We start from the raw sequence: 25,712 nt of genomic DNA, 5'->3' as shown, positions 1-25,712 counted from the left end.
CTAGACTCTGCATTTTTTTCTCTTGCTGAATAATATTGGGTTTTGGGAGGTTTTTTTTTTTACTGTTGCTCAAGCGTCTTGTTTTTCCTCCAAATGTCAGGTTCTTTATCTCAGGTCATTGCAAGAAGGCCAATGTAAACATCTACTCCTGGACGGAAGCTCCAGCAATTGCCTCTTTGACCTTTGCCGGACTTTTTGGAAACCAGAATGGTTTGCAAAGCATTGGCACTGTAGGATTAATTCAGTTTGATGCCACTTGAACAGCCATGGCTCAGTACTGTAGATTCCTGGGAGTTGTAGTTTGATACTCTTCGGCAGGGCTTATAAAACTACAACTCCAAAGATTCCATTGCATTGAGCTACGGCAGATAATGTGGTGTCAAACTCTATTAATTTGATGTGTTGTCGAAGGCTTTCATGGCCGGAATCACTGGGTTGCGGTGAGTTTTCCAGTAGCATTCTCTCCTGACGTTTCACCCACATCTATGGCAGGCATCCTCAGAGGTTGTGAGGTCTGTTAGAGACTAGGCAAGTGATGTTAGCGTAGATGCTCCCACCAACTTCTGTCCTGTTCCACAAGCCTGATGTCTTCTCAAAGAAATTGCACCAATTAGCCTTAATGTCATGGAAGTCTCATAGGGTATCATGGAGTTCTGTATTCATACGTCCTTGCATTTAAAAGGGAGTTTTTGCTTTTTTGGATACAGGATATCCCTTAAGCAAAATAGGCGTAGAAAAAAACATTGATGGAAATGAGGATTATTGCATTTACGTTGCAGAACCGAGACCAGAAGACGGATCTAGACACTGGGGCGCTTTCCGTTTTCACGAAAACATTGCAAAGTTGTTTTTTGGGAGGATCTGTTAAAGAAAAAAGAAAAAGAAGGAAGATTTCCTATATAATAGTCCCATTATCCCTTGGTCAGCAAATCCTTTTGAGATAAATTCAGTTTATAAACATGGCCAGAATCACTGGGTTGCTGTGAGTTTTCCAGCCTGTCTGTACATGTCCCAGAAGCATTCTCTCCTGACGTTTCACCCACATCTATGGCAGGCATCCTCAGAGGTTGTGAAGTCTGTTGGAAACTAGGAAAATGGGGTTTATATATCTGTGGAATGTCCAGAATGGGAGACAATCAGGTAACACCTCCCAACAAAGGATTCCCCTAGGCAGCAACCAGCCAGGCTTTGAAGCTGCAAGGCCATTAAATGCTAATCAAGGTGGCCAATTGCAATAATAATAATAATAATAATAATAATAATAATAATAAAACCTTTATATCCCGCTACCATCTCCCCAAGGGACTCGGTACGGCTTACATGAGGCCAAGCTCACAGTACATCAATAAACAAAAGCAATAACCTAAAAATCAATACAATACAATTAATATAAATCACATAAACAATATCTGTGGAATGTTCAGGATGGGAGACAATCAGGGCCAGGTAACACCTCCTAACAAAGGATTCCCCCAAGCAGGAAGCAGCCCGGCTTTGAAGCTGCAAGGCCATTAAATGCTAATCAAGGTGGGCAATTGCAATACTACTACTACTACTACTACTACTACTAATAATAATAATAAAACTTTATACCCTGCTACAATCTCCCCAAGGGACTCGGTGCGGCTTACAATGAGGCCAAGCTCACAGTACATCAATAAACAAAAGCAATCACCAAAAAAATCAATACAATACAATTAATATAAATCACATAAACAATATCTGTGGAATGTTCAGGACGGGAGACAATCAGGGCCAGGCAACACCTCCCAACAAAGGATTCCCCCAAGCAGGAAGCAGCCAGGCTTTGAAGCTGCAAGGCCATTAAATGCTAATCAAGGTGGCCAGTTGCAATAATAATAATAATAATAATAATAATAATAATAAAACTTTATACCCCGCTACAATCTCCCCAAGGGACTCGGTGCGGCTTACAATGAGGCCAAGCTCACAGTACATCAATAAACAAAAGCAATCACCAAAAAAATCAATACAATACAATTAATATAAATCACATAAACAATATCTGTGGAATGTTCAGGACGGGAGACAATCAGGGCCAGGCAACACCTCCCAACAAAGGATTCCCCCAAGCAGGAAGCAGCCAGGCTTTGAAGCTGCAAGGCCATTCAATGCTAATCAAGGTGGCCAATTGCAATAATAATAATAATAATAATAATAATAATAATAATACTTTATACCCCGCTACCATCTCCCCAAGGGACTCGGTGCGGCTTACAATGAGGCCAAGCTCACAGTACATCAATAAACAAAAGCAATAATCAAAAAATCAATACAATACAATTAATATAAATCACATAAACAAAAAATAAACAGTAACACACAAGCATTTAAAAACCTATGGCCCGGCCAAATGTAATAGTTTAAAATATTTAAAAAATTGCAACAGTTATACTTGCCTCAAAGAACTCTTGTCTGCAACATTGACACTTGCCTCAAGCAGACAAGAGTCCTTTCTCCCACATTATTCCACATATATATAAACCCCACTTGTTGAGGTTCCAACAGACCTCACAACCTCTGAGGATGCCTGCCATAGGTGTGGGCGAAATGTCAGGAGAGAATGCTTCTTACCCTTGCCAGACAGTCTGGAAAACTCACAGCAAGTCAGTGATTCTGGTCATGAAAGCCTCCGACAACGCATTACACATGGAAATACTTGTTTTGGATGTCAGATTTTGGAACATACTGAAACATCATGGAGATTGGACACATGCCTGAACATGAAATCAGCTTCATAGATTAGATACGTAGTCTGAAAGTCATTGTATATACTATTTTGAGTCATTTTGTGCACAAATGTACATTGCAAAGCACTCTTATTGGATTTCCAGATAAGGCAGGCAGGGACAAACTTTGGCCTTCAAGGTGTTTTGGAATTCAACTCCCACAATTCCTAACAGCCTACCGGCTGTTAGGAATTGTGGGAGTTGAAGTCCAAAACACCTGGACGGCCAAAGTTTGCCCATGCTTGGGATAAGATATGTCCAAGCTATGTTTACGTGAAGCTATATTGTAGCTTTGTATATTTAGATTACATGCCTTGCTCCATTTGTTTTGCAATACGTTGTTGTGATTTTGTTTGTTTTTACCATTTGTTTTGCCACTGTATCATACAGCTTTGCATTATATTATTCTTTCCTTCCCTCTTCATCTATATGCTTTTTCAATTCTTACAATAGTTACATCTACACTGTGGAATTAATGCGGTTTGGCACCCCTTTAAGTGCCATGCCTCCTGCAATGGAATCATGGGAGTTATATGTATCGTTGAAGGCTTTAATCGCCAGAATCATTGGGTTGCTGTGAGTTTCCCAAGCTGTATGGCCATGTTCTAGAAGCATTCTCTCCTGACGTTTCACCCACATCTATGGCAGGCATCCTCAGAGGTTGTGAGGTCTGTTGGGAACTAGGCAAGTGGGGTTTATATATATGTGGAATGTCAAAAATGGGAGACTATCAGGGCCAGCTCCCAACAAAGGATTGCCCTAGGCAGCAACCAGCCAGGCTTTGAAGCTGCAAAGTCATTAAATGCTAATTACAGTGGCCAACTTGCCTCAAGCAGACAAGAGTTCAATGTATTGTTGAAGGCTTTCATGGCTGGAATCACTAGGTTCTTGTGGGTTTTTTCGGGCTATAGGGCCATGTTCTAGAGGCATTTCTCCTGACGTCTCGCCTGCACCTATGGCAAGCATCCTCAGAGGTAGTGAGGTCTGTTGGAATTAGAACAATGGGTTTACATATCTGTGGAATGGCTGGGGTGGGGCAAAGAGCTCTTCTCTGCTGGAGCTAGATGTGAATGTTTCAACTGACCACCTTCATTAGCATTTGAAGGCCTGGCTGAGCCTGGGAAAATCTTTTGTTGAGAGGTGTTAAGATGTGCCTGGTTGTTTCCTCTCTGCAGAGAGGAAACAACCAGAAAACAGCAGAGAGGAAACAACCAGAAAACAGCAGAGAGGAAACAACCAGGCACATCTTAACACCTCTCAACAAAAGATTTTCCCAGGCTCAGACAGGCCTTCAAATGCTAATGAAGGTGGTCAGTTGAAACATTCACAGCTCTTTGCCCCACCCCAGTCATTCCACAGATATATAAACCCATTTTCCTATTTCCAACAGACCTCACTACCTCTGAGGATGCTTGCCATAGATGCAGGCGAAACGTCAGGAGAAATGCCTCTAGAACATGGCCCTATAGCCCGAAAAAACCTACAAGAACCTAGTGATTCCAGCCATGAAAGCCTTCGACAATACATTCACACCTAGCTCCAGCAGAGAAGAGCTCTTTGCCCCACCCCAGCCATTCCACAGATATATAAACCCATTTTCCTATTTCCAACAAGCCTCACTACCTCTGAGGATGCTTGTCATAGATGCAGGCGAAACGTCAGGAGAAATGCCTCTAGAACATGGCCATATAGCCCGAAAAAACCCACAAGAACCTAGACAAGAGTTCTTTCTCCCAGACATTGAAGCTGCAAGGCCATTAAATGCTAATCAAGGTGGCTAATTGCAACATTCACACATGCCTGAAGCAGACTAGAGTTCTTTCTCCCACCTTGGACATTATTCCACAGATATATAAACCTAATTTTCCTAGTTTCCAACAGACCTCACAACCTCTGAGGATGCCTGCCATAGATGTGGGTGAAACATCAGGAGAGAATGCTTCTGGAACATGGCCATACATTCCGGAAAATTCACAGCAACCCATGGGAGTTATAGTTTACCACTCTTTAGCAGAGCAGTATTGAGTCCTCGTGAAACTCCAACTCCCAGGACTCCATAGCCTTGAACAATATTTTGATTACTTCACCAAAGCTGTTTTCTTTTCAATTCTGTACCGTTTTTCTCCGATCCGCAGAAGCCGTTCTCAGGCAGCGATTTGGACGGGTCGGCGAGAGAAGGTGGGTCTGGGTGCTTCAGGGTCCACCAAGTCACGTCCTTTATCTTGCATTGTACATGTAAAAGGAAAAGACCAAAATAAAAGCCTTGGGTTGAGTAGCATTTACTTGTAATTACTTGTTAGGAAACATGCCATACATCATTTCGATGACAGAATGGCAAAGCTCTTGACGGAAAAGCCGAGGCGGTGCTTCCCTAAAGGATTAATAACTGCGCTGCAGAAGGAATGCTCACTTTAACTGTTACGGTTCAATGCTTTGCAACCCTGGGAGTTGTAGTTTGACGAAGCACCGGCACTCTTTGGCAGAGAAGTCTTTGCAAAATGACAGATTGCATGACATGGGTTCATACCAAAGTGGTGTCTAGCTGCATTCGTTCTAACAGTGTAGCTCGTGCGTGGGCAAACTTGGTCCCTTCGGGTGTTTTGGACTCCAACTCCCACCATTCCTAACAGCCTCAGGCCCCTTCCTTTTCCCCCTCAGCCGCATAAGCGGCTGAGGGGGAAAAGGAAGGGGCCTGAGGCTATTAGGAATGGTGGGAGTTGGAGTCCAAAACACCTGAAGGGTCAAACTTTGCCCATGCTTGTAGCTACATCCTTTGTATCCTAAACCCATGTTGCAATTCAAAGTATGGTTTGGCCTTGAGTGGTCAAGGGCCATTGGCTTTACAAAACACCCACTCCTGGTAGTAAAGAAAATGGTGAGTTGGGGAATTAATGCTAGTTACTCCAGGCAACTAATTATTGGGTTGTCCGTTAATGGTGATATAAGGTTTACCTGGGATTCACTGGGAGATGTAGTCCACCAGCTGATGCCCACAACGATGGCCGCGGTCAGCAGGCAGAGGAAGAAGGCAAAGTGGAGGTAGTGGATGTCCTTCACGATGGACGGGCGAGTGTCCAGGACGCCGCAGCCAGGGGTTGGATGGGCAAACTCCAGCGCCATGCGGATCAGGCCCAGGGCCAATCCCAACATCAGGCCCCAAAAGGCACCCTGGAAACCCAGATGGAGCCCAAAAGAAGGGACATATTATTAGGGTGCCACACACATGGCATGGCTCAATCAATAAAGCTAGGTGTTTTAGCTGAATGAAGGTGAAATGTTATTTTTCATCTCAAGAGTAGCAACAACCAAATTATTCATGGAACATTTGAGTTTTGTTTGTAAAGTGCCTTAATATAAATCAGATAGTCATAAAAAGGTGGCTGAGACAGTGATGCTTTTGCTTCCTAATGGTTCCATGTGCACAAAATTATATTGCTACTAGTACTACCATTAATAATAATAACAACAACAACAATAGTGCAGCTTCCTATATGCCTCATCCTGAAATCCGAAATAATGGATGGCTGAGACAGTGATGCTTTTCCTTTCCAATGGTTCTGTACGTACACAATTATACTACTACTACTACTACTACTACTAATAATAATAATAATAATAATGCAGTTTCCTGTATGCCTTGTCCTGAAATCCGAAATAATGGGTGGCCGAGACAGTGATGCTTTTGCTTCCCAATGGTTCAGTGTGCACAAAATTCTTCAAAATATTGTGCTAACGACAACAACAACAACAGCAACAACAAAAACAATGGCTTGGGGAAATGCCTTATTCTGAAATCCAGAATACCCCAAAGTCATCCCCATCTGTGGCTCAGAGAGTTGCACCTTTGCTTTCCAATAGTTTTGATAGTTTTGTTCCATTCATAAAAATATAATAATAATAATAATAATAATAATAATAATAACAACAACAACAATAATTTATATCATTAAGGTAAAGGTTTCCCCTTGACATTAAGTCTAGTCAAGTCCAAATCTGGGGGTTGGTGCTCATCTCCATTTCTAAGCCGAAGAGCCAGTGTTGTCCGCAGACACCTCCAAGTCATGTGGCCAGCATGACTGCATGGAGCGCCATTACCTTCCCGCATGTTTTTGAACTTCTTGGCAGGTTGGCAGAAGCTGGGGCTAACAGCAGGAGAAGGAGTTGGAGCTAACAGCAGGAGCTCACCCAGCTTCCCAAATTCGACTCACAAACTGAGCTGCAAGTTCTGCAGCTCAGCGGTTTAACCCACTGTGCCAGCAGGTGGCCCTTTAGATAGGTATAGGTGATACATAGTAAAGATAGAGAGATAAACAGAGAGATAGATAGATAGATTAGATAGATAACACCTTGACAACAGTAGTAGATAGAGAGAGAGAGAGAAATTATACATTGAGAGAAATACTACATAGATAGAAGGGAACTTGCTGGCTATCTAGGAGATAGATAGATTGATAGATAGATAGATAATTGAAGATACATAGATAGATAGATAGATAGATAGATAGATAGATAGATAATACCTTGACAGCAATAGTAGATGAGAAAGATGATACATTGATAGATAGAGATACTACATAAATAGATGAAAACTAGCTGGCTACCTAGGTGATAGATAGACAGATAATTGATACATAAATAGACAAGATAGATAGATAGATAGATAGATAGATAGATAGATAGATGGATAGATGATACACATATTGATAAAGATGACAGATAGATAATTGATCAATAAATAGACATATTACATAGATGGATAGATGATACATATATTGATAAAGATAACATAGATAGATAGATAGATAGATAGATAGATAGATAGATAGATAGATAGATTGATTGATGATAGATAGATAGATAGATAGATAGATAGATAGAGATAGATGATACATAAATATAGATACTAATTATGTAGGCTAGATAGATAGGCAGGCAGGCAGATGGATGGATGGATACTAGATAGGTAGACTAGGCAGACAGACAGGATGTGGAAAGAATAAGCAGGATATAAATAAACGTAAGCATAATAATTATAACAACAACAATAAAGAGAGAGAGAGAGAGAGGCTACAATATGATAGATGGTTAGATGTTCCTGGGAGTTTTAGTTCCTGCAAGGGACAACACTAGTTTCCAGGCTTTACCGTCTCGTTGGCTCTCTTCCAAAACACAGCCAGCAGGAAGACGGCGGTGACAGGCGGAGAGAGGTAGCTGGTGACCGACTGGATGTAGATGTAGAGCTGGCCGCTGCTGGAGCTCTGCAGGATCGGGATCCAGACCACACTGACCACCACCAGCACAACCGTCACGATCCTAGAAAGACAGATACACTGCCGTGAACAATCTCTCCTCCTTGCACTAATGCCCTCTTCTGAATCCATAAAATCCTATATGACCCCAGATCTAAGCCATCTGGCAATCTAGAAGTCATAGAATCATAGAATCCTAAAGTTGGACAAGACCTCATGGGCCATCCAGTCCAACCCCATTCTGCCAAGAAGCAGGAATATTGCATTCAAAGCACCCCCAACAGATGGCCAACCAGCCTCTGTTTTAAAGCTTCCAAATAAGGAGCCTCCACCACACTCCGGGGCAGAGAGTTCCACTGCTGAACGGCTATCACAGTCAGGAAGTTCTTCCTAATGTTCCTTTCTTGTAGTTTGAAGCCATTGCTCCGCATCCTAGTCTCCAGGGCAGCAGAAAACAAGCTTGCTCCCACCTCCGTATGACTTCCTATCACGTATTAATACGTGGCTATCATGTTTCCCCTTAGCCTTCTCTTCTGCAGGCTAAACATGCCCAGCTCTTTAAGCCACTCCTCATAGGGCTTGTTCTCCAGACCCTCAGCCTTAAGGTCCTCTGGAGACACCCTTCTCTCAATCTCACCATCTTCATAGGTTAATGATCGATCGATGATCGATAGATGATTAATTGATTGATTGATACATACATACATAGGTTAAAATTCTATTTGTTCAGTGCTCTAATATAAATTGGATAGGCAATATGGTTTTATGCTCTATTTGTTAATCACGCTAATATGAATTTGATAGATAATATAGATAAATGTTGAGTCACCGATGGGCTGAGAAAGGCAGTATACAAATACAGTAAAAAAATAAAAAATAAAAATATAATACATATATATATATTTAAGTTATATTTACTAATAGTTTTAATATAAATTAAATAGACAATAGATAGATATATTGGTCCAATTTCTATTTGTTAATCACTTGAATATATACTAAGATAGATAGATGATACATGTATAGGTTTAAGTTCTATTTGTTATTTGTTCTAATACAAATTAGACAGATAGAATCATAGAATCCTAGAGTTGGAAGAGATCTGGTGGGCCATTCAGTCCAATCCCCTTCTGCCAAGAAGCAGGAAAATCACATTCAAAGCACCCCCAACAGATGGCCATCCAGCCTCTGTTTAAAAGCCTACAAAGAAGGAGCCTACACCTCACTATGGGCAGAGAGTTCCACTGCTGAACAGCTCTCACAGTCAGGAAGTTCTTCCTAATGTTCAGGCGGAATCTTCTTTCTTTTAGTTTGAAGTCACTGTTCCATTGTGTCTGAGTCTCCAGGGCAGCAGAAAACAAGCTTGCCCCCTCCTCCCTATGACGTCCCCTCACATCTTGATCCATGACCCTCATAATGCCTTCTCTCCGCCTTCTCTTCTGCAGGCTAAACATGCCCAGCTCTTTCAGCCGCTCCTCATAGGGCTTGTTCTCCAGACCCTTGATTATTTGAGTCACCCTCCTCTGGACACATTCCAGCTTAGAGTCAACATCTCCCTCCAATTGTGGTGCCCAGAATTGGATACAGTGTGATTCCAGGTGTGGTCTGACCAAGGCAGAATAGAGCATGGGGAGCATGACGTCCCTGGATCTAGGCACTAGACTCCTATTGATGCAGGCCAAAATCCCATTGGCTTTTTTTTTGCCGCCACATCACGTTGGCTCATGTTTAGCTTGTTGTCCATGAAGACTCCAAAACCTTTTCCACACATACTGCTATCGAGCCAGGCATCGTCCCCCATTCTGTCTCTTTGCCTTTCATTTTTTCTGCCTAAGTGCATTTGCATTTGTCCCTGTTGAACTTCCTTTTATTTGTTAATCACTCCAATATAAACTAGATAGAAAGATAGATTTCAATCCTGGCATCAGCAATGAAGACTTAGGAAATCAATTTTGTTCTATGGTGAAGTTAAAATCCTAATACTAAGGAAAATCCCATGTAGTCTGTTTTATGTCAAGTGAGGAAACCTCTAATGAGGACTCTAATGAGGATAAATAATAAAACTCAAGAGTATTTATGGTTTTGGCCACTTGGTTAGACTGCACCAACCAGGCAGATGTCTGCAGCAAAGAGTTCGAGATAACACTCAGGAATGTTTTTGCAATGCCACTCAACTCCGATTGCATTGGACGCGATTCCAGGTCATGTGGGATGATGAATCAATTAAGACGCCAAACTCATTAAAGAGGGCGGGGATCACTCAGCACCCGAAATGACACCCAGGTAGATCGCATCGGGCTTTTATGGAATCGATAGGATCTCCCGGGGATGCCAAGCCCAGAGACTGGAAAGGCATATAGGGAGGCAGGTATGCTTTACTATTGCATTTGGGTATAGGGAGTCCGTTCCGGGTTGTAGTCCGAACCTTAAAATTACTTTGTCCTTCATGGGACACATAACTGGGCATCTTCAGCATATCTTGGGCATATATAGGATCTCACTCAAAAGTATGCTTTATAGAGAATCCGTTCCGGGTTGTAGTCCGAACCTTAGAACCACTTTGTCCATGGGACACATAACTGGGCATCCTCAGCATATCTTGAACAAATATAAAATCTAGCTAAAGTATACGTTGGTATTTACTTTTGAGTATAGGGAATCCGTTCTGGGTTGTAGTCTGAACATTACAGCTACCATATTCTCCATGGGACACATAACTGGGCATCTCCAGCATATCTTGGGCAAATATCGGATCTCTCTCAACAATGCTTTGCAATTGCTTTTTGGGTATAGAGGATCCATTCCAGGTTGTAGTCCAAACTTTATATCTACTTTGTCCTCCAATGGATGCACATCTGGGCATCTCTAGCATATCTTGGACATATATAGGCTCTCGTTCAAGTATACTTTGCTATTTACTTTCGAGTATAGGGAATCCGTTCCTGGTTTTAGTCCAAACATTAAAGCTCCATGGGACACATAACTTGGCATCTTCAGCATATCTTGGCATATGTAGGATTTCACTCAAAAGTATCCTTTGCTATTGCTTTTGAGTATAGGGAATCTGTTCCGGGTTGTAGTCCGAACATTAAAGCTACCATGTCCTCCATGGGACACGTACTGGTAACAGAGAGTCTTCAGCATATCTTGGGTATATATAGGATCTTGCTCAAGTATACGTTGGTATTTACTTTTGAGAGTAAGGAATCCGTTCTGGGTGGTAGTCCGAACTTTAAATCTACTTTGTCCTCCATTGGATGCACATATGGGCATCTTTAGCATATCTTGGACATATATAGGCTCTTGCTCAAGTATATTTAGCTATTTACTTTTGAGTATAGGGAATCTGTTGTGGGTTGTAGTCTGAACTTTAAAGGTACTGTGTCCTCCATGGGATGCACAATTGGTCATCGCCAATGTCTCTTGGGCATATATAGGATCTTGCTCAATTATCCTTTGCTATTGCTTTTGAGTATAGGGAATCCATTCTGGGTTGTAGTCTGAACTGTAAAGTCCCAGAGTTTAACCCAAAAGATTTTGAGAAACCCAAGTGCAATGAGATCCAACGTTAACATTACTGGAACTTCCAAATGCAGGAAGGAGGGACTTGGAAGCAACCTCTGAACCCTCTCACCCTGGCCTCAGGCAGCACAATGTCTGGGGACGGCATTGGACACAGGGCATAGTCAGGGCACAAGGCATGAGTCAGGAATCACACAAAAAGGGGAGATAAACCCTCAGCACATCCCTGTCTGAGTATGAGCGCTGTTTCAAAACAAAGGTCTGGTCGGCTAAAGGTATTTCTCACCAAACTGGAGTCACAGAAAGGTGAACAGAAGCAAAAATAGGGCCTTTCAGCAGATTGGACCCAAGAGAAGGCAAGGGAGGTCCAAGGAGGACCCTTGGAGTGGGTTCAAGAGCCCTTGGCATCTCCTGACTAAAATCCAAGGCAGGCAATAAACAATTTTGAAGATATCTCCTAACACCTTCGAAGTTTCAACTAAAACCCAAAGCAGACATCTCAAGATTGATACCCAACTTTGAAGATCTGTCCTAGCTCCTTCAAAGCTCTCAAATCCAAGGCGGACATCTCCAAGGTCAATAAGCAATCTTGAAGATCTATCCTAATTCATTTTAAGTTTTGATTAAAATGCAGATCAGACACCTCCAAGATCAATAAACAATTCTGAAGGTCTATCTACCTTCTTCAAAGTCCTGACTAAAATCCAGAGTGAATGTCTCTAAAGTTGATGCTCACCTTTGAAGATCTACCCCAAAAAACTGAATCAAGTCCAGCAGCCTTGATAGATCCTTGGAAGTTTGGACCCAAACCCAAAGCAAACTAAAATCCAGAACGGACCAATCCAAAGCCGATGCCTATTTTTGAAGATTTATCCAAGAAACTGAACTGAGTTCAGACCTGTTTATGAATCTATGGAAGTTCAGACCAAAACCCAAAGCAAATCTTGCTTTTACCCAACCAACTAAAATCCAGAGAGGACATCTCCAAGATTGATAATCATCTCTGAAGATCTGTCCTTTCTCCTTCAAAGTTCCAACTAAAATCCAGGGAGACATCCCCAACTTTGAAGATCTATCCAAGGTTCAACCACTTTGAAAGATCTTTAGAAGTTTGTACCAAAACCCAAAGCAAATCTAGCCTTTGCTCCACCAACTAAAATCCAGAGAGGACATCTTCAGGATTGATACTCATCTCTGAAGATCTGTCCTTTCTCCTTCAAAGTTTCAACTAAAATCCAGACAGACTTTGAAGATCTATCCAAGGTTCAACAACTTTGATAGATCCTTAGAGGTTTGACCAAAACCCAAAGCGAAACAGTGGTATATGGGGATTGTTGGAGCAGGAATATATGCTATCAAGCTTTTAAAAAGCTATTGTTAGACCAGTCTTAAAGAAGTGGTCTCTTGACTCTACAGGCCCATTTCTAATCTCCCTTTTTTGGGCAAGGTTCTGGAGCAAGTGGTAGCTTTTCAGCTCCAGGGACTCTTGGATGAAGCCAATTATCTTGACTCCTTGCAATCTGGTTTTAGGCCTGGTCATGGAATGGAGACAGCTTTGGTTGCCTTGGTGGATGACCCCCCCCCCCCCCCAGAGAACTAAACAGGGGGCATGTATCCCTGCTGGTTCTCTTGGACATCTCAGCGGCTTTTGATACCATTGATCATGGTATCCCTCTAGGTCATCTCTCTGGAATGGGTCTTTACAGTGGCTCTGCTCCTTCCTGGAGGATTGTTCCCAGATGGTAATAATGGGGCACACGTTTGGACCCATGGCCATTGGCCTTTGAGGTCCCGCAAAGCTACATTCTTTCCCCCATGTTTTTCAACATCTATATGAAACCGCTGGGTGAGGTCATCCAGAGTTTTGGAGTTGGGTGCCATCTCTATGCAGATGACACACAACTCTACTAGTCTTTCCCACCTAATTCCAAGGAAGCTCCCCAGATCCTGGACCAATGTCTGACAGATGTGATGGACTGGATGAGGGCTAACAAGTTGAGGCTTAATCCTGACAAGACAGTCTTTCACGGGGCCAATCGGAGTATAGGGTGGCAACCTGTGCTCAATGAAGTTACACTCCCCTTGAGGACACATATCCATAGTTTGGGGGTCCTTCTGGATTCAGCGCTGATGCCTGAAGCTCAGGCAGTGGCTAGGAGGGCCTTCACACAGTGAAAACTTGTGCACCAGCTGCAACCGTGCCTCAAAAAGCCTGACTTGGCCAAGGTGGCCCACACCTTAGTTACATCCAAAATGGACTACTGTAATTCACTCTATGTGGGGCTGCCTTTGAAGATGGCTCGGAAACTGTAATTGGTACAAAAAGAGGCAGCCAGTTACTAACTGGGGCTAGCTATAGGGAATGTACCAAGTGCGGTTGTTAGGGACGAAGGAGAGGGCCTTCTCGGTGGTGGCCCCCCTGCTCTGGAATGCCCTCCCCAAGGAACGTAGGCAAGCCCCACACTACAGCACTTTAGAAAGGAACTAAAAACTTGTTTCTTTCAACAGGCCTTAGAACGCTTAAGATATTATCATTATATAACACAGCAACAATGCCAAAAGCCATAAGAATCCATGCCAACATTGCCTTGTGCCCACAACCGATCCCTTGCCCGAAACCCATTCTCCACGCCTGTCTGCAGCGAATCTCCGATAGTGAATCACTCATTATCGACTTCCTAGGTCTTTCCCCATGTGTCATGTTCCCCTCGGTCTCCAGCAAAACCCCAGTCTTGCGTCACCAATATTGTGCCAAAACTGCAGCTGTGATTCGATCACATCAGGTGAAACAGGCAAAACCAGACATAATAATCATCATCACATTATTCTTATATGGAGATACCCATCTTCTTGGTGACGTCTGAATTGGATTTTGGGGTGTTATGTTAGGTGGGCTTGTTCCTCCCCAGGAAGGTAATCTCTGGGCATCACCACCACCCACCCGAAGGGAGATACTAATGATAATGATAATAATAATAGCAATAAAAAGTACTCAGGAAGATTAGGAAAGGGGAAAAAAGGCAGAGGAAAAACACCTCCAGACACGGCTTCTTGGGTTGCGCAATGGCTGGGTGACGTCTCCATCCTCTTTGGGATTTCCCCCGCAGAAAGTTCACACCATACAAAAGTTTGCAAAAATAGGACTCAGCAATCAATCAGCATCAAAAGGTTAGAAGATTACATTGTTGTTGTTGTTGTTGTTGTTGTTGTTGTTAATATTATAATGTAATGCCTGAATAGCATTCAGTGCTAATCAAGCCGGCCAATGGCAACATTGACACTTTCCTCAAACTGACAAAAGTTCTTTCTCACACTCTGGACATCATTCCACAGATATATAAACCCCACTTGCCTAGTTTCCAACAGACCTCACAACATGTGAGGATGCCTGCCATAGATCTTGGCAAAATGTCAGGAGAGAATGCTTCTGGAACATGGCCAGACAGCCCAGAAAACTCACAGCAACCCAGTATAATATATTATATTATATTAATTTATTTTGGCCCTGCTTTCCTCTCTTGATCAAGAGCCGAAGGGGTTTAACATTTATTTAATTGTTCTTGTTGTTGTTCTTGTTGTTGTTGTTGTTGTTGTTGTTGTTAGTGTTGATGATGATGGTGATGATGGGTTGTTGTAGGTTTTTTCGGGCTGTATGGCCATGATCTAGAGGCATTCTCTCCTGACGTTTCGCCTGCATCTATGGCAAGCATCCTCAGAGGTAGTGAGGTGATGATGATTTGGATCCTGCAAGAGTTGGACCCTGCAAGTCTTGAGCAAGACTTCAAGAAGACTGAAATGTAAATAATAATAATAATAATAATAATAAATGTGGATTCTGCTTTTGTCTTTTGGTAAAGACCAATTATTATTATTATTATTATTATTATTATTATTATTATTATTTATTTGGACTCTTTTCCTCTCTTGGTAGAGACCCAAAGGGAGCCCCTGGTAGTCCAGCGGGTTAAACCGCTGAATTGCTGAACTTGCTAACCGAAAGATCATTAGTTCGAATCCGGGGAGTGGGGTTAGCTCTTGCTGTTCTGCCAACCTAGCAGTTCACAAACATGCAAATGTGAGTAGATCAATAGGTATTGCTCAGGAAGGTAACGGCACTCCATGCAATCATGCTGGCTACATGACCTTGGAGGCGTCTATGGACAACACTGGCTCTTTGGCTTAGGAATGGAGATGAGCACCACCACCCAGAGTCAGACACAACTAGACTTAATGTCAGGGGGAATGTTTACCTTTAGAGACCCAAAGGAGCTCACAACCCTAAAAACCATTTTAAAAGCCAGCAAAATATCAATATGAAAACTGATTTCCACATACAATTTTAATTTTTGGTCGTGTCAGGAGCGACTTGAGAAACTGCAAGTCACTTCTGATGTGAGAGAATTGGCCGTCTGCAAGGACGTTGCCCAGGGAACGCCCGGATGATTTTATGTTTTTATCATCCTTCCACATACAATGATGAAAACAGAAGAACCACCATTGGGCACATTCATACGGAACAAAAAGGCATTTCAACTATGTTAAAACAAAGGGATGCCCAAGTTATATTGACTCAAAGCTGTTTTGTAGCTTTGTATATTTGGAATATTTTTGCATTGGCCCATTTGCTTTTCTACATGTTGTTGTGGGTTCGTGGTTGTTTGTTTTTTCACATTTTATTGTGACAATTTCTTTTGCAATTGTATTTATACAGGTTTGTGTTTTGCTATGCCTTCCTTCCACATATTATATATGGTAGAATCTGTGGTTGCATCTATGTTATTTATTTATTTACAATATTTACATTCCGCCCTTCGCACCCCGAGGGGACTCAGGGTGGATCACAGAACATATAGACGGCAAACATTGAATGCCGTTATACACCGACAAGACAGACAACTGTCTTGTTGTCTGTCTATATAGATAGAGGAATATATAGGCAGAGGTAGAGGTATATATAGGTAGAAGTATATATAGGTAGAGGTATAGGCTTTCCCATCTTTGGCATCTTGGAGGCTGTGCTCAGTTCCAGCCACAGGGGGTGCTGTTGCTCCACCTTCCCTTCCAAAGAGCTTTGTTTGTAAACATCCTCCTTCATCAAATTGCTGGCATTTTTCTGACACTTCTTTATGGATGCCTTAAATACCTCCCCGTCTTAAAGCAGTACCTATTTATCTACTCGCATTTTGCTTCTGAACTGCTAGGTAGGCAGAAACTGAGTTACAGGCTAGGAGCTCACCTCAACCCGGGCTTCAAACTGTCAACCTTTTGATTGGCAAGATTTACTGTAGTTGGCGGTTAACCTGCTGTGCTAAAGCCCGGCCTTGCATCTATACTGCAAAACTAATGCAGTTTGGCCCCACATTTAAGGGCTCAATGCTATACTATCCTGGGAGTTACAGTTTTATAAGGGCCTTTGCACCCTTTGGCAGAGAAGGCCCTTGTAAAACTGCAACTTCTACGATAACATAGCATCGAGCCTCTAACATGGGGGCTTTAAAGACTCCATAGTCTTGAGCCAGGGCAGTTAAGCTCACCACGACCTGGGCTTCGAATTGTCAACCTTTCGATTGGCAAGGTTTACTGCAGCTGGCGGATAACCTACTGTTCTAAAGCCCGGCCCTGCATATACACTGTTGAACTAATACAGTTTGGGCCCACTTTAAGGGCTCAATGCTATGCTATCCTGGGAGCTGCAGTTTTACAAGGACCTTTGGACTCTTTGGCAGAGAAGACCCTTGTAAAACTGCAACTTCTAGGATAAAATAGCATCGAGCCTCTAACGTGGAGGCTTTAAAGACTCCATAGTCTTGAGCCAGGGCAGTTAAGCTCACCCCGCCCAGGCTTCGAACTGTCAACCTTTCGATTGGCAAGATTTACTGCAGCTGGCGGATAACCTGCTGTGCTAAAGCCCGGCCCTGCATCTACACTGCAAAACTAATGCAGTTTGACCCCACTTTAAGGGCTCAATGCTATGCTATCCTGGGAGTTGCAGTTTTACAAGGACCTTTGGACTCTTTGGCAGAGAAGGCCCTTGTAAAACTGCAACTCCCAGGATAACATAGCATTGAGCCTTTAAAGCAAATGCGAACTCCCAGGACTTCATAGCCTTGAGCCAGGGCAGTTAAGCTCACCCCGACCCAGGTTTTGAACTGCCAACCTTTCGATTGGCAAGATTTACTGCAGCTGGCGGTTAACCTGCTGTGCTAAAGCCTGGCCTTGCATCTGCACTGCAAAATTAATGCAGTTTGGCCCCACTTTAAGGTCTCAATGCTATGTTACCCTGGGAGTTGCAGTTTTACATGGGATTTGCACACTTTGGCAGAGAAGGCCCTTGTAAAACTGCAACTTCCAGGATGACATAGCATTGAGCCTCTAACGTGGAGGCTTTAAAGACTCCATAGTCTTGAGCCAGGGCGGTTAAGCTCACCCCAACCCAGGCTTCGAACTGTCAACCTTTCGATTGGCAAGATTTACTGCAGTTTGGTCCCACTTTAAGGGTTCAATCCTGGGAGTTACAGTTTTATAAGGTCCTTTGCACCCTTTGGCAGAGAAGGCCCTTGTAAAACTGCAACTTATATGATAACATAGCATTGTACCTTTTAAGAGGGGCCTCTAAAGCAAACGCCAACTCTGAGGACTCTGTAGCCTAGAGCCAGGGCAGTTAAAGCGGTGTTAAACTGGATTCATTCCACCATGTAGATGCTCCTTGCATGCCGCTGCCTGAAGGAATTCGAAACAACAGCCCTGCTCTCTAACTCTTGTTTGGCAATGCTCGTCATTAATGTTTTCCTTCTCTTTGTAGTTGGTTTTATTGTGGCGCCTGGGGTTCCAAAGGCAGCGAAGAGATGAAGTGAAGCCAAATCAAGAAATAGCCCCCGCCCGTCAGGCGACTCGAATAATTAATGCTTCAGCCTGCCAATTAGGTTACCGCTCTGTCTCTTCCAAAAATGGGACTCAACCCATTTCTCAGACGGTGAGACTGAGGCCACGGTGGAGAAAGAGATGCCAAAAACACAATGGGCAAAAGGTATTGTTTATGTTCGGGGTTTCACTTACTCCGGAGCAGGAAAATGGGACCCTCTGAGGCCACCTAGACCACCCCCCATTTCTTACCCCCTTTATCACCAATTCCATCTGACCCCAGTTGAGCCCAGAATGCACTGGAGGACTCAAACACAAAACAATGGCCAAAAAGTATGTTTGGGGTTTCACTTACTCCGGAGCAGGAAAATGGGACCCTCTGAGGCCATCTAGACCACCCCCCATTTCTTACCCCCTTTATCACCAATTCCACCTGACACCAGTTGAGCCCAGAATGCACTGGAGGACTCAAAGACAACTTCTGATGACCCATCTCTTCCAGAAGGCCTACGCAGCCAGTTTTGGTAATTAATTTTATACTCACTATATTCTAATCTTTGTTCTGCGTGTTTTAATATATGCATTTCGTAGAAACCTTTAATGTGTGTATTTTATATAATGATTACGTCTCTTGAGCTATGTTGTAACTCGCCTCGAGCGTTGTAATAAGGAGAGGTGGGGAAGGAATAACATGGTGATGTTGATGGTGATAACTGCTGGAAGTTGATTACAGAATTGCACCAAAGGACCAAGAGCAGGGGCCTTCAAACTATGGCCCGCGGGCCAAATCCAGCCCACCAAAGTCACTTCCCCGGCCCACGTCCTAAACTTTAGACTCGCTGTTTATGCCACCACCATGTGCACCCTGCTCTTCTCTTCCTTCCCTCTCTGTTCCCTACCTCCCTTTCTTTCTCTTCTTCTCTCTCTTTTTCCTTCCTTCCTTCCTTCCTTCCTTCTCTTCCTTGCCTCTCTCTTTCTTTCTTTCTCTCTTTCTTCTCTTCTTCTCTGCCATCCTCTTCTTGCTCTTTAACTCTCCTTTCCTTTCCTTTCCCTTCCTTTCCTCTCTCCATTTCCCACCAAAATAGGGAGGGGAGAGAAAGAATGAAAGAAAAGGAGGCAAGGAAACGAGAGGGAAGGAGAAAAGGAAGAAAGAAAGGTAGGAAGGAAACAGAGAGAGAAGGGAGAGAAGAAAGAGAGAAAGAAAGGTAGGTAGAAAATAGAGAGGGAAGGAAGAGAAGAAAGGGAGAAAGAAAGATAGGTAGTAAAAAGAGAGAAGGGGAAGAGAAGAAAGGGAGAAAGTAAGGTAGGTAAGAAAAAGGGAGGTAAGGAAGAGAAGAAAGGAAGGTAGGTAGGAAAGAGAGAGCGAAGGAAGAAGAGAAAGAAAGGGAGGTAGGGAACAGAGAGGGAAGGAAGAGAAGAAAGGGGGAGAGAATGGCAGGTAAGAAGAGAAGGAAGGAAGGAAGGAAAGAAAGAAAGAAAAAGTGAGAGAAGGAAGAGAAGACAGGTAGGTAGGTAGGTAGGTAGGTAGGAAAAAAGAGGGAAGAGGAGAAAGAAAGAAAGAAAGAAAGAAGAGAGGGAAGAAAAAGAAGTGAGAAAGAAATAAAGGAAGGAAGGAAGAAAACAGAGAGGGAAGGAAGAGGAGAAAGAAAGGAAGGAAGGAAACAGAGAGAGGAGGAAGAGAAGAGAGAGAGAGAAAGAGAAAGAAAGAAAGAAGAGAAGAAAGGTAGAAAAAGGGTAGGTAAGAAAAAGAGAGGGAAGGAGGGACGGAAAAAGAAAGATAAGTAGGAAATAGAAAGAGAAGGAGGGAAGGGAGAAAGGAAGGTAGGTAGGAAACAGAGAGGGAAAGAATTCATAAAGTGTGGCATGGTGGTGTGAACCTCGGATTGTGGCTCTTAACCTAGTGGTGACTTTAGACAAGCCACACTCTCTCAGCCTCAGAGGAAGACAAAAGCAAGACTCCTTTGAATCAATCTTGACAAGAAAACTCTTTGAGAGGATTGCCTTCAGACTCAGGGGCCATCCTGAGTCTGAAATAATTTGAAGGCACACAACAACAACAACAACAACAACAACAACAACAACAACAACAACAAGTCTGAGAAACCCTGAACTGGCTCTCTGCTGAAGAGCTTTGAGGACCCCTAAACTAGGGATTCCTAGGGAGAAGCCCAGTGGTCCTTGAGGGCCCGCCGTACCTTCCGACTGCCAGGAGCTCCTTCTCGGTGGCCCCCTGGCGCACCTTCCTCCAGATGTCCATGGTGAAAAGGGCACTGCTGCTGTTGAAGACGGAAGTCAGCGAGGACATCAGGGCGGCCATCATGACCGCAATCATCAAGCCTCGCAGGCCTGGAGGGGCAAAGACCACCATCATCCACCAATGAGGCACTCATTGGCCTTTCAGAGGACAACAACACAGGGCTGGCCTCGGTCAAAGCCAGAGGGAGATGTTTCTTCTCAGCCTAAGGAAGCTTCCTTTTGGAGGACACTGCAACACCCAGAATCCCCTCGTCCACTGGGAGTTGGCATTCAGTGGTGTACTGATGGGATGGGTATCTGGTTGGAGAATAAAAGGAGACAAAGGGAAGGAAGGGAGGGAGGAAGGAAGGAAGGAAGGAAGGAAGGAAGGAAGGAAGGAAGGAGGGGAGGAGGAGAGGAAGAAGAAGATAGTGAAGGAGGGGAAAAAAAGAGAAGGAGGAGTTGATGAAGAAGTGGAAATAGAAAAATGAGAAGAAGATGAAGGAAGAAGAAGAGGAGGAGGAGGAGGAGAGGAGGAAGAGGTGAGGAAGAATGGGATGGAGAAGAAGACGACGAAGGAAAAAGAAAAGGAGGAAGAGGGAGGAGGGGAAAAGAAATGAAGAATAGGAAGAGGAGGAGGAGGAGAACAATGTGATGAAGGAAGTGATGAAGAAGGGGAGAAGGAAGAGGAAGAAGAGGAGGAGGAAGAGGAAGAGAAAGAAGAACAAAAGGAGGAGGAAGACAAAGAAAGAAAGGTGAAGGAGGGGGGAAAGAGAAGAGAAGGAAGAAGTGATAAAGTAACAGAGGTAGAAAAGAGGAAAATAAGTTGAAGCAGGAAGAAGACGAGGAGGAAGAATGGGATGTAGAGGATGGGGAAGGAAGGAGGGGAGGATAAAGAGGAGGAAAAGAAAGGAGAGGAGGAGGTGGAAGAAGAAGACAAAGAGGAGGAGGAGGAGCAGGAGGAGGAGAGACAAAACTGGTAAACTGGGTTGAAGATGAGGCCAGATCCATGCCTGGAAGGTCTTACCGCTTGGCATCAGTTCCATCACAAGTTTGGGGTAAGCAATGTTGGAGCACCCCACTTCAGCCCCACAGATCCGGGTGCATTCAATGGGGTCGACACAGCCAACGTCATCTGAAAAGCAACACAAGGGAAGGAGAAAGTTGAAAATCGACATTGTCTCCCAGCAGCACAACACACCTACAGACCTGACTGTATCTACACTGGAGACTTAATCCAGTTTGGCCCCCCTCTTTACCTGCCATTGGTCCATGCTATGGAATCCTGGGAATTGTAGTTGGTGAGGAGGCCCCAGCTGTCTTGGACAGAGAAGGCTGAAAACCTTGAAAAAACTAGAGCTCCCAGGATTCCCTCAGCATTCGTCTTGGAAAACTAGAGATTCCAGGATTCCCACAGTACTGGCCTTGGAAAACTATACCTCTCAAGATTCCACAGCACTGGCCTTGGAAAACTATGCCTTCCAGGATTCTTGCAGCATTGGCCCTGGGAAACTACACCTTCCAATATTCCACAACATTGGCCTTTGGAAACTACACCACTCAGGATTCCACAGCATTGGCCCTGGAAAACTACACCTCCCAAGATTCCACAGCATTGGCCTTTGGAAACTACACCTCTCAGGATTCCACAGCATTGGTCCTGGAAAACTACAGCTTCCAGGATTCCCACAGCATTGCCTCCAGAAAACTACAGCTTCCAGGATTCCCACAGCATTGGCACTGGAAAACTACAGCTTCCAGGATTCCCAGAGCATTGGCCTTGGAAAACTACAGCTTCCAGGATTCCCACAGCATTGGCTCCAGAAAACTACAGCTTCCAGGATTCCCACAGTATTGGCCCTGGAAAACTACAGCTTCCAAGATTCCCACAGCACTGGCCTTGGAAAACTACACTTTCCAGGATTCCCACAGCATTGGCCCTGAAAACTACAGCTTCCAGCATTCCCACAGCACTAGCCTTAGAAAACTACACCTTCCAGGATTCCCACAGCATTGGCCTTAGAAAACTACAGCTCCCAGGATTCCATACCATTGAGCCGTGACATTTAAAGCGGTAATAAACCACATTATTTAAATGCCCTTTTGGCCCCAAAGGGACTTAACACCCAAGGGCCATAAAAGGCCTATCTTCCAGAAAGCAAACACAAGTTTGAAAGGCGAAATCCTCGGAGATAAGGTTCGAAGGCAGCCAACAGGTAATGTGCAAACACAAAGGGTATGTGTTCCACCTGGCAGGCCTCCATCCCAGCTGGACGCACTACGTCTCCCGCCCCGGCCGATGATGTGAGCCTCCTCCAGGCCCAGGGATGAGTCAGTTTCCTGCCCTTTATCTTCGGAAAGAAGGCATGGGTGCGAAGGAGTTAACCGGGGCAAGCCGAGGCAAGGGCTTGCCAACAGCATGTGACGGCAGGTAGGGCAGGGAGGAGCCAGCCACTCTTTCCTCTCTTTCTTTTTCTCACTCCTTTCTTCCCTGACACTCCTGTGGATTTCATTCCTGGCAGAGAACCGGCCAACAGTCCTCCAAAGGAATCCAAGAGAGAGACTGGGAAAAACAACAACAGGAAAGCAAGGGAAGGCAAGAGTTGGAGTCGGAAATCAGAAACACCAGCCGGAATTGAGGAAGGAATCGACTCCAGAATCTCCAGAAACTTTGGATTTTGACAGATAAAGACGAGCAAAGCTCTCTCCGTTCTGTCCTGCTCCCATTTCCGCAATGCTGGAAGCTCCTGACATGTTATTTTTGCTCATTTTCCCATGGGAAAGGAGGCCGTGAACTATCAGAAAGTTGGCACGAGAATATTGGGATTTTGCGCCACATTTTTTCACATTGTTCTTCCTGGGCGAAAAGTAACCCGGCACAAAACCTGCTTTTTAGTGCATTGAGATGATGAACAAACCGAGAAAACGGCTGTAACATTTAAATAATTCTTAATATATAGTATAATACACATATTTGCAAGGATTGGACCCAAAGGGGAAAGTGTTTACAAGGGGTTGTTAAGGGCCTCGGTTAGAAACCTTATTAGCTGCTACTCATCCGACTCAGGGATACGCTAAATTATTTCTCCTTTCTATTTATTGTGGTTTTATTTTGTAAGTTAAAGAAATCAAGCATGGCTTACTCCCAGGTCCAGTGTCTGGACGACAGCCACGTCAATTGGAGGTCCTCCGAATCCAAGCCGGAGTTCTTCTACAGCGAAGAGCAACGCTTGGCCCTGGAAGCTCTGGTTTCCAAAGGACCGGAGGCCTTCTACGAGGTTCTCAAGAAAGAGAACATCCGGGATTTCCTCTCCGAGCTGGAACTCAAGAAGATCCTGGACAACTTGGAGACCTATGACCCCGGGTCGGAGCACGTACGGCACGGAGAGGAACGCTCGGACCTGAATGGAGATGCGGGACCAGAGCACTCTTTGGAGTATTGGCCGGAGAAGTCGGACCGGTCCATCCCGCAGCTGGACCTGGGCTGGCCGGAGACCATCGCTTACCGAGGGGTGACCAGGGCCACCGTCTACATGCAGCCCCCCATTGACTGCCAGCCTCACATCAAGGAGGTGGTCCGAAAGATGATCGCTCAAGCCCAGAAGGTGAGAGATGGGACCTCTCCACATTTGGGGGATTCGTCTTATGCCATAGCAACCCACACTTTGGGTGCATCTACAGCAGTAGTTCCCAACCTTTGGGCCCTGTGTGTTTTGGACTTCAACACCCAGAAATACCAGCTGTTAGGAAGTGTGGGAGCTGAAGTCCAAACACCTGGAGACCCAAAGGTTGGGAACCACTGACTACAAACTGTTGCAGAAGCTCCTTCCTTGGAGGCTTTTCAACAGAGGATGGATGGCCATCTGTCGGGGGTGCCTTAATTGTGCTTTTCCTGCCTGGCAGAAATGAGTTAGACTAGATCAGGCATGGGCCAATTTGGGCCCTCCCTCCAGGTGCTTTGGACTTCCAACTCCCACAATTCCTAACAGCCTCAGGCCCTTTCCTTTTCCCCCCTTTCTCCAAAATGTGGGGTTTTGTTTTGGAATTTTGCAAAATGTGAAGTTTTATTTTTGAATTTTGCAAAATGTGGGGTTTTCTGTTGGAATTTTTGCAAAATGTAGTGTTTTATTTTGGAATTTAGCAAAAAGTGAGATTTTGTTTTTGGAATTCTGCAGAATGTGGGGTTTTCTTTTGAATTTTTGCAAAAAGCGGGGTTTTGTTTGGAATTTTTGCAAGATGTGAAGTTTTCTTTTGGAATTTTGCAAAATGTGGTGTTTTGTTTTGGAATTTTACAAAAAGTAGGGTTTTCTTTTGGAATTTTTGCAAAATGTGTTTTGTTTTGGAATTCTGCAGAATGTGGGGTTTTCTTTTGAATTTTTTGTAAAAAGTGGGGTTTTGTTTTGGATTTTTACAAAAAGTAGGGTTTTCTATTGGAATTTTGCAAAAAGCGGGGGTTTGTTTTGCAGTTTTTGCAAAAAGTGGGGGTTTGTTTTGGAATTTGGCAAAAACTGGGATTTTCCTTTGGCATTTTTGCAAAATGTGGGGTTTTCTTTTGGAATTTTTGGCTTAGGGTTTAGCTGAGGGGGGAAAGGAAGGGGCCTGAGGCTGTTAGGAATTGTGAGAGTTAAAGTCCAAAACACCTGGAGGGCCAAAATTTGCCCCTGCCTGGACTAGATGGCCCATGCAGTGTCTCATACACTATTATTCTATTATTCTACACACTGTAGGGGTTCCATGCTAAGGCTTGCAGGCCTGATGCGGCCTTCCAAGATCCTTGACCCAGCCTTTATGCATAAACATTAGACTTAGGGTTGCCCTGGGTCTGAAAACTTGAAGGCCCACAACAACAACAATCCTCATTAACTTGACTCTCTCCCCAGCCAAAATCATTCTCAAACTTCCCATTGAAACATTGGTAAGTTTATGTTGGTTCAAGTTATTCCCAACTCTAAATATTGTGTATCATTCTTTCGTGTTTTCTTTGCACTACAAATAAGATGATCTGTGCCGTGTGCAGAAGATTCGTGAACTTTTCAAATTACAGTCCAGCGAAGTTTGGGGACCCCCTTGGTCTACACTGTAGCACTACTGCAAA

General features: G+C 44.0%; 2 protein-coding genes across 3 annotated transcripts in view; one reads left to right on the top strand and one right to left on the bottom strand.

Moving 5' to 3' along the window:
- Positions 1-638: 638 nt before the first annotated feature.
- Positions 639-25,712, bottom strand: part of LOC137097903 (sodium/mannose cotransporter SLC5A10-like) — an 87,635-nt gene continuing 62,561 nt past the window's right edge. The window contains exons 10-15 of the mRNA XM_067473315.1: positions 21,645-21,752; positions 20,578-20,728; positions 7,895-8,063; positions 5,703-5,918; positions 4,866-4,971; positions 639-861 (exon numbers count right to left, since the gene is read on the bottom strand). Of these exons, the coding sequence (XP_067329416.1) occupies positions 716-861; positions 4,866-4,971; positions 5,703-5,918; positions 7,895-8,063; positions 20,578-20,728; positions 21,645-21,752 (896 nt within the window). The 3' untranslated portion in view covers positions 639-715. The remainder of the gene's footprint in view (positions 862-4,865; positions 4,972-5,702; positions 5,919-7,894; positions 8,064-20,577; positions 20,729-21,644; positions 21,753-25,712) is intronic.
- The window catches only part of LOC132782104 (protein FAM83G), a 50,871-nt gene continuing 48,208 nt past the window's right edge, over positions 23,050-25,712 (top strand). The window contains exon 1 of one of the 2 annotated variants that reach the window (XM_060786783.2): positions 23,050-24,222. In XM_060786783.2, the coding sequence (XP_060642766.2) occupies positions 23,752-24,222 (471 nt within the window). In that variant the 5' untranslated portion in view covers positions 23,050-23,751. The remainder of the gene's footprint in view (positions 24,223-25,712) is intronic. The other variant, XM_060786782.2, reaches the window with a different exon arrangement.

This window comes from Anolis sagrei, chromosome X (genome assembly GCF_037176765.1).
Source record: "Anolis sagrei isolate rAnoSag1 chromosome X, rAnoSag1.mat, whole genome shotgun sequence".
NCBI classification, from domain to species: domain Eukaryota; kingdom Metazoa; phylum Chordata; class Lepidosauria; order Squamata; family Dactyloidae; genus Anolis; species Anolis sagrei.
Note: the sequence above shows the minus strand (reverse complement) of the source record. Positions and strands in the feature narration are given on the sequence as shown.